Genomic DNA, 14,895 nt, shown 5'->3' on the forward strand with positions numbered 1-14,895 from the left:
ATGACACCCAGGACTTACGTTTATATTATATCAAACCAAATATTTATACTCTAAAAAATTTGTATGTTAGATAAGAATAACAAGAATAAACCCTAATTTCTAAAATTCCTGTGTTTAAAACTCATTTACTATAGAAAAGAAGTATCTGCTGACTAACAATAACAAACTTCAATTTCTTCACCAATGAATTGTGTATGAGAGAGTGAGATACTTGTAAACTCTTAACAGAGTCTACTAGAAATAATAAATAGCAGCTCTCATCCTAATTATGAATTACAGATTAAAATAAAAGGCAGGGAAAATAATTTCCCACTTGCAGGAAATGATATCTTTCCTAGAACTAGTTGAAGAAACTGTCTTAGTGCTTTATCCTGCTTAGACTGTAACATTTTAAAAGCAAGCTTCTAAGGACTTAATACCTGAACTTAATAGGGTAAGTTGGGTTTATAAGGCTGGCCTAGACCAAGATCTTCTGTAAAGAAAAAAAATAAATCCTTTGATCTAGAGAAAAGGAACTTTAAAAGTTCCCTTATGCACACATATTTTTAGATATTTTAAAGATTGCAGAAACAAGTAATTTACGGGCAAAGATACAATCTCACGCTGACAACACTGGCAAGGAATATGATCTGCCAGATCAAATGTTTGCAGGTATTTTTCATAAATACTTACTTCTGCATTCTGTCACTTCGGACACCAGCTCCCACACTCCATTACTGCACTTAAACTCAATTCGTCCAAATTTTACATATCCAGGCCGACAATTGTATGTTGCTCGAGTACCATGTGGATAGGGAGGTTTGTCCCAGCTTTTAGCAGGCACTTCTTTAACCCTCCTAGGAGGAGGTTCTTCACAAGCTAAAAATTTTAAATAAAAATATTGGTAACCAAAGCACACAAACAAACATCAAAACAATTTTGCAATAGAAAATGTAGCAAGAATTCCTGGGGCCATTTGTGATCAAACCAGCATGTGTTTTTTTAACTTAACCAGCACAAATTAGGAAACTGCCAAGAACCCAGAATTTTGGAGGACTATTAATAGATATTTAGAAGGACATAGGAATAGCCAAGTGCCACAAAACCCCACAAGACAGTGATGATTCATGAAACAGATTTTAGTGGCAAAGCTTGAGATGAGGTCAGTGTCCTGGTTCTAACCACAGGCACCTCCCACCCTTCCATCTGCAGGAGCTGCTCCAGGCCTGTCCTTCCATTGCCACAGAGAACAACTCTGTGGACTCTGTAGAGTTTCCTTTCAAACTATTTTCTTCTCCAGCCACAGCTACCTTTACTAACATGATTTCATTTTTCATTTGATTAAGTTCTGTCAAACCTGCTCTCACCTTTACATTGCCTAAACTTTCTCTGCAGGCTCAGATCACTTGATATTCCAAAACTTATCTCCTCTTGTTCCTTACTTATAAAGTTCCTTATTCCACAATATAATTAATTCTGGGTATTAATTCTGACCTTTTGCTTCCAAGCATTTTGACTCAGTTTGGGGAGTGGATGGTGTTGTCTGGTATTTCTTTTTAGCTCAATATTATACTGTCCTTACCCAAAAGCTCCTTTCTTCTTCAGCACACATGAAATATACAGCCAAGTCCATATAAAATACAACAAATGAACCTGAATTAGTTTTATTAAGAAGTTCCTCAACAGCTTGAGAATGAGAAAAGTCAGACTAAGGGGGAAAGTAGTAAATTTTGGGAAGCTGTTAATGAAAGACTTAATGATTTTGTCAAGAAATAACTGACCTAATTCCAGTGACTAATTATTGGTACTTGGGTGACTGAAATGTACTCATTTTGGAGACTGAAGCTTTACCCAGAGCAACAGAGTCTGAACAGGCTAGCAAATTAAATGCAATGAACTCTGTTTTCCATCTGAACATGAAAGGTGAGCATTCGTCAAGAAAAAATAAAACAAGCCCAGAGAAATGAAGCCTTGGAAAAGGAACGAAATCTCTGTAAATGGGAGAAAAAATGTCCACCAGGGAAGGAAACTCCTTGGTGAGTAGATTCATCACTCAGCAGAGACCTGGCCCAGATGTCCTCTCCCTAGTTTTGCTGTAAGGCCACAGGTTTGAGAAGGCAGCAATATTCTCACTGAAACTTTCCTATGGGCTCTCCAGGTGCTGCCTGAAAATGGGACTATGGGAAATATATTTAGGATCTTCTCTCATGTGAGGGGTGTGGAGTTATAGCTCACTGAACTACAGTGCAGAGATCAAAACCACAGATTAAGTAGCTGATGTGAAGGAATGAGTAGTCTACTCACTTTGTCTTAGAAATCCCAAAGTGTAGAAAGTGAATTTTACTTGAGACTTAGAAAGATCTGCCCTTGGGAACTCACTGTTTGTATTTCAGTCAGGGGAGTACCTACCAAATTAGAGGAGTCATTTTATAAAGCTGCCTACAACCCAGGAAAAAAAATACGTGTTACAAGAAAAAACAGTATAATTTTAAGTATTCTGTTGGGTATTTTGAAAATATAAATAAAATAATGGTAATTGTGAGATCTAGCAACTTTAGTTTGGCTGTTTTAGGTAGCCAGAAGAATTAGACAAGCTTTGAAAATATTTCCGATGTGCTAAAGGAAGAGTGTGCCCATCCATTCCAATTACTTAGATAAGTATTCTCTCTCCCATGAACAATTACATCTGAATAAAAATTATTGTTTCTGTGCACTAGAGGGTAGTAGGCTACAATAAAAAAGTCGTAGGGAATTTTTTTAGCAAGACTAAGACACACTCAAATTCTAAAAACATTTTTGCAAAATGAAGGAATAAGCAAAATGAACAGGCATCCTCTAGCAAGCTCTGTCCTTCAAATATGTTAGAAATGGTTAATTTACCCAAAAAGTTTCTTTGTAATGGTGAGAAAAGGTTTAATTTTGTAAAGTATGCATACTTTAAATCACACCTCATTTGAATCAGCACTTTCAGTTTGCAAGCTGAAAGAGCACACTGAAATCTATAATTTAAAAAATAGGTTATTGAATACAGGGAGAGCTTCTCTACTCTAGTCCTCCCTCTGAGTTGTATTATACTTTTATTTTATTGTCTTTTGTGCAGAATGCGGCCTCTTAATTCCTCCTTGTCCACAATTAAAAAAAAAAAACCCAAACATTAAAGATAAACTATCTTAGTCTCTCCATCATTATTAAGATGTGCTTCTTGTTGGGTTTTATGTAAGCTCTTCCCCACTCCTGCCCTGATGTCAAACTGTGTGTTACCATCAAGTGTCAGAGTGTATATATACATATATATATATATATATATAAATAATATGCATATATATATATAAAAACACACTGACTACAGCTAATTACTGTTTTGTTTTTTTTTTAATGCAGTTTTTTAGTGGCTTGTGGTGAAGAAATCTGCTGGCAGGTTATGCCACAAAACTATATTAATTCCATCATGTACTCACCCTATGTACTCACCCACATTGAAAGGTTCTATTTCTATATTAGAAAATCATGCACTAAATGGATACCTTCACATTCTTTAGTGAGAGACCAGGAGAGCTGGAATTACTCATTCAGTATTTACATGTGACTTGACCTCAGTCAGAAATAGCTCAAACTGCGTTTTTTGCCAACAATTTCCTGGTAGCAACTTCTATAAAGTCAAGCACAATTACAAATCCAGGTACAAATGTTTTTCAGTCCTTGTGCAAAAACCACTTATTGGAACAATTTGCACAGACTTTGAATACTAAGCTTGAACTAAGAGTCCTGCATGACCCATAGTAATAGTTGCCCTGGATAAATCACGTTTTGCTACATTCACATTCCTTTGCAATCTCCCAGAACTAAAGAAAGCACTGTGAAAACAAAGTGCAAATTCTGGCAAACTTTCATTTCAAATTCCAGGACTTTTCTGCACTTCTTTACAAACAAATTAGACTATTACTTGCTTTGAGGCAGTATTTATTTATATTTAATTAGGATAGGACATTCCTTTAATTTCCTGATTTTTCAATGTTTTAAAGTAAAATGCATTGGATTGTTTTGATTTATGAGCTCCTCATAACTTTCAAGTAAAATTACAACCAACCTGCACCAAGAAAAGACACACTAACTCAAAACTACACAGCACCCTCTGTACAATGCTCTATGCAAAGAAACTCAGACAGAAAGCAAACAAAATGCATTATTAGGGATACAATAAATAATATAAACACAAGCCAAGAAAAATATATTGAACAGAGAAACAGAAAACATCAGAGGTCAGTCAGCCAATAGATCTTTTATGAGCTTTACAGTCAACACAGTAATGATTTGTCTTTCTCAGATCATCTCTCAGATTATTCCAGACAGAAATAAATGCACATTTACAGAATAGTTTGTATTTTAATCTACCAAGTGCTTACTAGTTTTCAATGTTAGAATAACTAACAAACAAAATGAATGAAGAAATCTATTCTGGCTCTAGTGATAGCATTAAAAAACCATTAAAAAAGGTGGCCAACAGATTACTTCCAGCAATAGTTATTCAAAGAAATAGGTGAACAATACCTATGACAGGCTACTGAGTACTAACAGTGCTCAATGCTGCCAGAAGAAATCTCAATTATTGTTGTCAGAAGTTCATGACAAAAGGCTACAATGCACTTACATATTGCTTTAGTTACCATCTTCACATACACTTTAAGATATTGGAGTTTGGGGTTTTCCCCATATCAAAACTTACCTCTTTGTGCAGCACAATGCATCCAACACAAGAGCAGAGCTGCATAGCTCAGGAACGACATTCTAGAGAGTCAGAAGCCCAACAAACACATCCAGTATTGTAACCTACTTTTTTATTACTGTGTGTTATTTCTACTCCTCTTTTACTGAACTGGTCCAGGGACTGACCTTGCAAAACATTTATACTCTGATTTCAGCAGTCACTTCCCCTAAACCTCTTGCAACACACAAGTGGTTCTTTTTTTCAAACCCCCTCTCTAAACCTTGCTAAATGAATAAATAAACAAAATCCCTGGCAATTTAGGTTGACACATTCCTTTCCCTGTGGTCTGCTTGTTTTTATATCACACAAAAAAAAAAAAAACTATCCCTTCCATACTCATACAAGGTTATGTCTTTTGATATCTAAAAGTTTTACAAACAAATCATTTTGCAATTCCTTGTGTATTGCATGCTTAGTTAGAAAACAAATGCATGTTAAGTGTGTGTAAAAATGAACTCCTCTACACAAAATTCAAGATGGATGTTGCAAACAATCAAAATCAAAAGCAGGCAAAAATACAAAGTGTCTTACTGGTCACTCACTGGCTCTTATCTAAGACAACCAACCACCCAGAGCAAAGGGAATGGATTTGGCCAAATTCTTGATTAAATAAACCCAGTGATGTTGAAGCACTTGTTTCAGTATCACATGAGAATTGAAAAGGTGGAGAAGATGTGAATGAAGGGATTGTAAGATAGATAATGAACTTTCCAAAGAAAAATGTAAAGATTATGCAAAAAGAATTCCAAGGCAAACTGGGCCAAGAGAGGAACTTCTCATGGATTCATGGAAGCAGCAATCTTACAGTCTCAGAGTTTCATGAAATGTCTTGGATTTACAAGTGCTCTCCAGTGGAAATGTGTATCAGATGAAGAGAAGTGTTTGAGACTGAGAATTAGGGAAACAAATTAATAGTCCAAAGAGCTCACAGGAGATGGACATGCAAGAGCTGCAGGCCAGATGCCCACAGATCCATGCTGTGTATGTTCCCAAAAGCCACATAACACACCCTTCAAAACCACCAGCTTAGTTGGTGTGCTGCTGGAGACAACAACTAGTGTGTCTACAGAACAGATCTCAAATCCAACATCAATGCCACAGCACTTTAAGCAGTTAAAATGTTTTCCTCTTCCTCAAATGCAGGTGGAATTTCTTTTTTTTAAATTTGGGCTGTGTTTTCAGTCACCAATTCTAAGAAATTATCTTAGTAAAACTGGCATTCAGCCGTTTCTTCTACAGAAATTACTCCAGAGAGCATAATGGCTCCTCCTTTCCCTTCCCCTAGACAAATGACTCATATGGAGAATGAACTCTCACCCTGCTCCATGACCCTGGATGATAGATCTGCATCCAGTTTGCAGTTACTGCTGCACATCTTATCAGTAAATGGATCTTTCATGCACCTGTCAAAGCTGCAACTTCTCCAGTTTTAAATATTGACTTTTCTAATGTCACAAAGTTCAAACTGGTTCAGGTCTTGCCAAACTGCTTTTGGGTTATTAAACCATTTTCAAAAAATTATGGGCTTGAAACACAGTCAAAGGTACTTCCAGGTACAGCTGAACCCAAGCTGGAACTGAAATGGTACCATAAATTTCCTGGCTGCTCCCTATAAATACAGGCATTGCTAGAGCTATTTCAGCTAGAAGATAACATCAGCATGCAAAACCACATGGATATAAACATAGGCCTACACAAAGAAACCATCTTCAATCCCAGAGCAAGGGACCAGACTCAGTCCTTCCCAGTCCTGGGTTTGGGATCTTCTTAAGTCATTGACTAAACTTACCCAAGCCCAATGGAAATAGAATCAGGAGCTGAAACTTTCTATCCTACCTCACCACTTCCATGGGCTAGCAGTTCAAAATCTAATGTCTTGAATTCTGTCTCACTCTGTTTAGCCCCCTCCAGCCTCCAACAAAGCAGAGCACACAGACAAACCATTCCTCAGGACCTCTAAGGCAAGGAGGAAAACCCTCATCTCTAGAGCTTACCTCCTACTCATGAGAAAAGCAGAAACATCCAAGTAGTTATGCAATGAAAGACAGCTGGATGTTATCTAAGGAAGCAGAGCTTCTGCTTTGAGAACTGGTGTAACTGCACTGAAATATTGCTGTAGGCATGGCCAGACTGCCAAAATATCACCACATATTCCCAGTACCAGCAAAACTGCAAGTCAATGTAAGATCATAGGACAATACAGTTTGGAAATGATCTTGTCCAAAACTCCTCCACCAAGTAGAGTCAGTGTGAGGTCAGAATAAGTTACTCAAGCTTCTATTAGTCCATCAGTTAACAAGGAGGCTTAACATGCAAGTTCAGAGTGTTTGTTCAAACCTCAGTAATTTTGAGAGCAGTGTTTGGAAGCCATTTTGTGTTAGGAAGAGAAATCTGAGGGAGTCAATGAATTCCATAGGGGACTAAGGATGACCAGTAATTGGAGCTTAATTAGCCATGGCTGAAATAGCATCTCTGACCAGAATCAATTCAGCATGTTCTAACAGCAAGCTCCTGTCACACCTGAGTTTAATGACCTCATGAGAGCACACACAATTCTAGCAGCAGCCACTGCTTTGACCAACAATTGCCATGAAAATGTCCTATCCCACTGTATTAAAGGTGAGATGATCTTTGCATAGTCAACATTTGTCTCTTCTCCCACTGGCACACAACTTCTGTGACTCAGAATTACACATTACACATCATGTAACAGCTACAATCACAACCCAAGGGTGTGACAGGGAAAAACTACTCAGTTTACTTTGTTTAAACCAAATCATAATCAACCTGCTTTAGTGATGTATTAATTTATTAATAGAACACAATTAACTGGCAATCAAGGGAATATACTTTCAGGATCAGCATGGGCAATACCCTGTTAAACAAAATGCTAACAGACACCTAACAAATGAAGAACCTTTCTTCACTAATCCCCCAAAGCTCTAATCATGCACACAAACCCACCCAAGGTTACACACAGAGTTTCCCTCTCACACACACCTCTGCAGGAGATGTGGGTTCTTTACATGCACCTTGCTGCACCTGCTGGTGCACACAGCAGGGAGGAAGCACCACAGCCCCAGCTGTAGCTGCTGCACCTCCCCACTCACTGGCCCAGCTGCATGAAGGCTGCTGCCATGTCCACACAGGGGCTCTGATGCCAGGGGATGAACATAAACTCTGTCAAACCTACCTCTTCTATCTGGGACTGCTTGCTCTGCTCCCACTGCTGTCCCTCCTGTTCCAATGCATTTGTCCCATACATTTCTTTCAAATTGGCCCTTCCCTTATTTCAGAACTCACTGTGGAATTCCCTAGTGGTTGTCATCCCCTTTAATAGGATCAGCTGTGGCACAGGCACTCTCAGACACGTCTGGATGCTTGAACTTGCATTCCTATCTGAACAGCTGTTCAGGCCATTTTAGCAAGAATGGGCCATGGCAGCACCACTGCAAACAGAAACACATTATTAGGAATTCTCTGGGAATATTCCTTAGTTATCTTCTCAGCTAAATCAGATAACAGCAAGTGCTCAGGCAGGGTTTTGCAGCAATGACAGGAGAGATATCATGTCCAATTCTAAAAGTAATATAAACCCACTTCTGATTACCTGTGTTTAAGTACCACCTCATTCTCTTGCCTTGGTGCTGTGAACTGAAAAGTGAAGTGAAAATGACTTGAAAAGCTGTTCTCTGCAAAAAAAGAAGCTGTTCTCCTCCTCTATAAAAGCAGCTGTCAGTAACCCCACTTTTAAATGAAGCAAGTCCTCCTACTCACAGCCAAGTGCAGATTTACTGAAGGCAATTCCCAGGTTATCACCATTTCCCACCAGCTTGCTCTCCCCTGACGCAGTGCTGCTGTTCTGCTCCTGCAGCTCCTTTCCAGGTCACCACAGATGTCAGAGGGCTGTGGGGCACCAGCACCCTGGCTGGCCCTGCAGTGTGTGCTGTCCCTTTTTGGGTCTGTGCTGCCATGGCTGAGCAAGAGGAAGAAAAGGATCAGGTCATACTGGACAGCCCATGTCAGACACAACTCCACAGACATGGTGCTTGCAGTGCACAGCTCTGCTCACTGGGCTATGGAAAACATGCCCTCTACCTACCAACATTCCAGTGTAATTAGAGACATGAAAACACTGCCTTTTGTTTGTTATTTTAAAATGCTTTCAGAGGAATTACCAAATTTGAAATCCCTCATTTTGCTTTCTGCCCCAGCTGTGCAGCTTTACAGTGACCTTAAAACTCTGTTTTCACTTTGGGCTATTTCAGTCTGTTACTGTTTGTGAATCACTATCAAACCTTTCCTGCCAGCAGAACAGTTTGCTACTGCAAGCCACTGAAAAAAACAGGCATCAAGCGGAAAGATAGGAGGACTGCAAGAACATTTACTCCCCTGAAGTTTAAGTAATTCCAAACATTGCAGCATTGCACTCAGGAAGGTATATCAGACAATAACATGAAGAGATATGCAAAACAGACGACAAAATGTAAACAGGATCAATATATATCAATTATCGATATATATATTTAACATGAACTTTCCTAAAGGACAATTAATTTTACCATCAGCTCTTCCTGTTACTAGTCCAGCACACAACTCAGCTACCCATTTCTGCAGAAACTTACTGGGCTACTCTATCATTTTTTAGGCTATGTTAGTACTCACACCCCAGCCCCAGACCATACTTTATGACTGAGAATAAACCAAAAACCAGCCTTATCCCCAACAGCCAAGAATCTGATAAGATGTAACAAAAGTACACTTAAACTAGCAAACAAAAAAAAGCAACAAACCCAATGAACTCATGTTGCCCTAACTCTCTAGCAAGTCCTTTTTGAGAAAGGGATGTGAAAGACAAGAGTGGGACTGCAGTGACAATTCTTTTGTAGTAAGGAAGAAGTAACAAATTGATGATGCTTTCAAACAGAGGCTATTCGGGAAAGATGCAAGACAAGTAATCATCTGAATAGCAAATGACACAAAAGAGTAAGGCAGAGTCCATGCAGTAGTTGGAGTTCTATTGTTGAAGTACAGTTTACTAATCTAAACCCCAAATAATTTCTGAACTGTGAATGCTAAGTCCCTAAATATTTTATTCACTGCCAAAGGTGCAGAACTGTTCCATGGACTTCCAGCACTCTCATTCCCTGTTCTAGTCTTAAACCCAAAGCCGCACAGACACACTTGAGTGAGAACTGATCACCTTGCAGAAAAGTGAGAGTTCCAAAAGTTCTCAAAGAGCAACACAAACATCCAGATGCTTCTTAATTATGAGGGGCAAAAAAATGAGACCTGAGAAAAAGGCTCAAAATGAGCTGGATTTTTATTTCTTTTTAGCCAGTTTTTCAGCCTGCCTAACCCTTTACTAACACCAACAAACAAAAATTAAACATGGTAACTCTGCAAAGAAGGCATTTATCCTGTCCATTTCTCATTGCATCCCAGACTTCTCCTTATAGTAAGTGCTTTGTGCATGTGTGCAGAGTGAGTACCCAAAAGCCATCCAGACAGTGCCAGACTACCTTCCTTGAAAGGACATTAAGTAGAAGTTACTTGTGTTATGCAACTCTTTAAAAGGATTTACTGTGCATTTGCTTCCTATATGCCTCATCCTCCTTCACCCTTTTGTTTAAAAAAATTTTATTTAGCGGTGTTCTTTCTTACCCAAACCTAGTACTGTTACTTGGGAGAATAAAAACAATGGTTGGAATGAGAAGCTTATCAGCTGGAGATGACAACTCTCTCAATCATGATATGCATTTGAAAAGCAACGGAGGGAACAGAAGTAAGAACTCTGTCTGGCAGGACTATTTCAGCACCTCAAAGCTGAGGATCAGCAACACATTCAGGGGTTGAAATGGAGTAGCTCATCATGGACACGATGCTTCTCTAACTCCCTGCAATTAAGTTTGGCTTTGTTTTCCCTGAATACTTCAGGAAAGAATGTCCCAGTGAGTGTCAATAATTAAAATGATTAATGATGAAGGGAACCTTCCAAGCTTTTTGAGAAAAACATCAAAAATTAACCTGTTAATCTTTATTACAGTAGATTGCATTACACAATTTACATAGAGGAGCAGAACATCTTGAATTAAGAACAGTATTAACAACCTATGTTTACCTCCATATACACTGCCATTGTCCAGAAGCCATTTGCAATGCTTCAATCTGTTTTACCCATGGGCCATCAAAAATATGGCAACCTAAAAAGTAAATACTTTTTTTTTTTTTGTTCTGTACCTCAGTATGATGCAGGATTTAAAGCCAATCACTAGCAATAAACTCAGTTCTTAAAGCCCTCCTCTCTCTTAGACCTCAGAGTCAACTACTTAGAGTTACCCACCTCTATCAACCCAGTTTGTAAAACAGAAAGAAAACACTGATTTTCAGTCCCCAAATCAGGGTCACAGATGCTTCTGACATTTCTCAGGGCCAGAATCAGCCCATAAGTACAAACCCACATCGTTTCCTGAGCATCACAGCTTTCCTTGAACACAAACACCTTCCAAGGAACACCTGGCTTGAGCACCCTGACCCAGAATGGTTCACAGCCAGCACCTATCTCCCAGCAGATGACTCAGTGTCTCCTCTGCCTGAAGACAAAAGTTCCCCAAGTGTTTAGAGTTACTAATCAAAACATTAGCTAACTAAAATCCTCTTTCTCCCTAATTTTATATACTTAGAGCTTTTGAGAGTGATCAAGCATCATACTGTCAGCCATGGAAAAACACCTTCTACATTGCAAAGGGTTTCTCTTACTTGGGAGAACAGAATTAAGCATCTCTATAAATGGCATGACTAGAGTATCAGTAATGAGTTTGTTTTCTATTAGCTCTGCTCAACTGCTCCCCGGGTTGCTCCTTTCCCAGTCAGCTATTACCTGTCTGAAGTGCATTTCTGTGGTTGAAAAAGTGCAAAAGCCTCTCCTGCTACTTAGCTCCTCAAGAATGAAAACACATGTTAAACTAACCAATTCAGGTGGAAAAATTAATGAAGATAGAGTAGAAACAACATCAATTTCCCAACCAGTGTAGGATTCATAGACTGCAGAAAGGACTGCAGTTAGCCTAACTGCTTAGCTTTCATATAAAAAAATTATAACATGGAGGCTTCACCCTACCTCAAGTTTTAGTAGGATGAAAGATACCCAGGCAGAGAGAGGAAACAATATTTTCTTACAAGAGAGAGCCCCTTTAACTGGAGAAGCAGCTGAGAAAGAAAAAAACAGCAGCACATAACAAATATTCTAAAGAAAGATTCTGAATTGTTTCTTTAAATTAGACTTTCAGAGAGCTCTGACCTCAGAACACAGCATGGCAAAACTGGCAAGAATGTGCATGCAGAATAATTTGCTATTTATTTCCCATATCAGCCAAAGCAAAGAGCAAGCTACCTTTGCACTGTTGCCTCATGTGTGCATCTGTTTGCTTCACCCAACAAGGCTTTCTGAGAAGCACCTTGGAAACACAGAGTGCAGCAAGCTGTGAAAAAGGGAAAGCATCATACTCCAGTGACCCCAGAGTTTTATAGGGCCTGGCACACTGCAGTGCAGCTCTAGAGAGAAACAGCAAGCACAGAAGCTGTGCTTTAGAGCTCTGGGCTAAAGAAGCCAGGAAAGATACAATGACCATAATCCAAGTCCTGAATTGAACTACCTGCTGGTTACCTGCAGAAATTTTGCATCACAGCATGGAGCTCAGAGCTGGACTCTCAGCAGGACACATTGTTATGTGAGACACTCCAGGCTGCCATACTTGAGCTGATACTGGAAATGCCACACCAGCTTTTAACCAGCTCACCTTCTACACAGAAATCCAGCTGAATGGGAAACACAAGGTTCACTCCTCATTACACCGAATGAATCCAAGCAAGCCCATTATTAAATATGGGACATTTAAATTACATTTAGAAAACAAATTCTTGTTCATCACTCAGTCCCTGATCCAGCAAAATCTAAATCTGAAGCTAAAGCCTGACTAGCATTAAGATTATGTATGACTTCTTCGTAGAAAGGAATGCTACAAGTGCACAGTTTTAGGTGAAGATTTAAATGAGTAAATCAAATCAAGACAGGCTGCAGAGAATTCAGTAAAGTTCATGTTTACTAGAACGGGGTGGTGATCAGTATGACAGTCTAGATGAAAGTCACCCTCGAAGGGCAAATCTAAAGACATTATCCACTGTTGGTGACAGAGAATTCAATCGAATCACCGTATTGGGACTTTGTGCTTCACCAGTCAAGCATGGAATCAAAACACTTGTAGAGTGTGTCACATTCGAGGCATCACCTGCAAATCTCAGCCACGGGAACAGCTGAACTCCTGTGCGGGTTTCTCGCAGCGCCTGCAGCAGCTGCTCTGCCCAACAGCAACCCAGCTGTTCCCAGCCGAGCAAAGGCAGGAATTGCCCGAACGCTTCCACGCTGGCAGCCGGCGCTGGGAGCAGCAGCAGTGCCCAGGTGTGTGCGGTGAAAGCGGAGCAGCAGCCGAGGCCGTGGCAGCCCCGGCTGCGCTCCGACGAGCCCACCGTCACTGAGCCGGGGCCGTGCGGAGGCTGCGTGTGGGAAAGCACCCATTTCTCACGGGCCGGGAGAAGCCTACGGAGAAGCAGCCCCGAGGCAGCCCGGGGCGGAGGGGACGAGGCAAGAGCTGCTCGGGGCCCGAGGCGGCTGCCGAGCCCGGAACGGAGCCGCCGGCCCGGCCGCGCCACAGCCCTTTGTTGTGGGCCGCGGCGGCGCGCTCGCTGCTCGCCGTGAGGGTGGGCGTGGGCGGGGGCGGTCGCGCCGCCGCCGAGGCCACCGCCCGCCGGCACCTGCCTCCCCCCGGGGCGGGACTGGGCTCCCGGGGGCCGAGAGGCTGCCCCGAGCCGCCGGGGACGGCGGGGACAGCCCCGGCACCGCGCCTTTGTGCGGGGACAGCCCGCCCCGCGCCGCTGTGCCGTGCCGTGCCGTGTCCCCACACACCGGGCTGTGCTGTGCTGTGCCGTGCTCTGCCGTGCTGTGCTGTGCTTTGCCGCCACACGCCGGGCGGGTCCGGCCGCTCCCCGGGCAGCGCGGCGGGGCTCGCCCTCCCTGCCTGCCTCCCTCCCTCCGTCGCTCCCTGCTGTGGGCTCCCGCTCCGGGCAGGATGGTGGACCTGGACAGCGAGGTGCCGCCGCTGCCGCCGCGGTACCGCTTTCGGGACTTGCTGCTGGGCGACCAGGGCTGGCAGAGCGACGACAGGTGAGCGCGGGGTCGCGGTGTCCCCGGCGGGGTCGCGGGGCCGGGCAGCGCTCCGGGAGGGGCCAGCTGGGCCGGGAAGGAGCTGCGAGGGCCGCCGAGGGGCTGCGGAGCCGGGCCGGCGGCCCTGAGCGAGCGCGGGGCATCCCGCAGCCTCCGGAGCGCTCCCGCCAGCGGCCGAGCCTTTCGAGCCCCACGGCGCGGCAGGAGCGGCGGGAGGACAGCGGAGAGATCGTCTCGTGTGTAGAGTTCACCGAGGGAACGTCCCGAACAAAACGTGCTGTCTGGCTTGTCCGAAGGCTGACTGCAGCACGCTTTAGCTGTCCGGTGTCCGGGCTGCTTTCCACGCAGTTTCTTTTCATCCTGGGGTCTTAGGCTTGGATGCAACTCCCATTACTTTATTCCTTGGTGAATTCTTTCAGGTCTGTCAGCATCGTTAGTTCCAAACCGATGGAAAAAGATTTGTCAGTTTCAAGTCACATGTTGTCCTTAAGAAACAAAGAAGCCCTTGCATGGAAAGAAACAAACAAAGCAGGAATGTGTGTTCAGTTATCCAAATGCTGAACGAACAGAGTTTGTGAACAGCACCAGCATCATTGCACTGTGCTGGACCACACGAGCTTGTGTGTCAATAGACTGTTCCGTGATCCCATCTTGCAAAACTGTGTGTCATACCCACTTTGTATTAACGGTTCCTTGTAGTCTAATGACAGAAAAGCAAGTGTGTCAACATATTGGATCAACTTTAATTCAATGTATTTGTGCTGTCAGAGTGTCTTTAACTTGGCAGTTGGAAACTTTGATTTTGATGGTGTTCTACATGGTTCAGATTTTCGCCAGTTTAAAGAAAGATGGATTCTTATTGATTGCTAATCAGAAGATCATGGAAATATGTAACTGAATGTGACCTTTATTTAGGAGAATATGCTACACA

At 42.1% G+C, this 14,895-nt stretch overlaps 2 protein-coding genes across 10 annotated transcripts in view; one reads left to right on the plus strand and one right to left on the minus strand.

The window, feature by feature from the left end:
• The window catches only part of LOC146434047 (complement factor H-like), a 49,865-nt gene extending 44,955 nt beyond the window's left edge, over window positions 1–4,910 (minus strand). Inside the window, exons 1-2 of one of the 4 annotated variants that reach the window (XM_085068318.1) lie at window positions 4,703–4,896; window positions 673–858 (exon numbers count right to left, since the gene is read on the minus strand). In XM_085068318.1, the coding sequence (XP_084924444.1) occupies window positions 673–858; window positions 4,703–4,763 (247 nt within the window). In that variant the 5' untranslated portion in view covers window positions 4,764–4,896. Of the gene's footprint in view, window positions 1–672; window positions 859–4,702 lie in introns of all 4 variants that reach the window. The other 3 variants (XM_085068319.1, XM_085068321.1, XM_085068320.1) reach the window with 3 other exon arrangements.
• An 8,486-nt stretch (window positions 4,911–13,396) lies between these two features.
• The window catches only part of KCNT2 (potassium sodium-activated channel subfamily T member 2), a 116,131-nt gene continuing 114,632 nt past the window's right edge, over window positions 13,397–14,895 (plus strand). For 4 of the 6 annotated variants that reach the window (XR_014853821.1, XM_085068328.1, XM_085068327.1 and 1 more), the window contains exon 1: window positions 13,716–13,964. Coding sequence is in view for 5 of the 6 variants with exons in the window: in XM_085068328.1 (XP_084924454.1) it covers window positions 13,870–13,964 (95 nt within the window). In the remaining variant the exon portion in view is untranslated. Of the gene's footprint in view, window positions 13,965–14,895 lie in introns of all 6 variants that reach the window. The other 2 variants (XM_085068330.1, XM_085068332.1) reach the window with 2 other exon arrangements.

This window comes from Lichenostomus cassidix, chromosome 8 (assembly GCF_008360975.1).
Source record: "Lichenostomus cassidix isolate B80296 chromosome 8, HeHo_3.0, whole genome shotgun sequence".
In the NCBI taxonomy this organism is placed as follows: Eukaryota; Metazoa; Chordata; class Aves; order Passeriformes; family Meliphagidae; genus Lichenostomus; species Lichenostomus cassidix.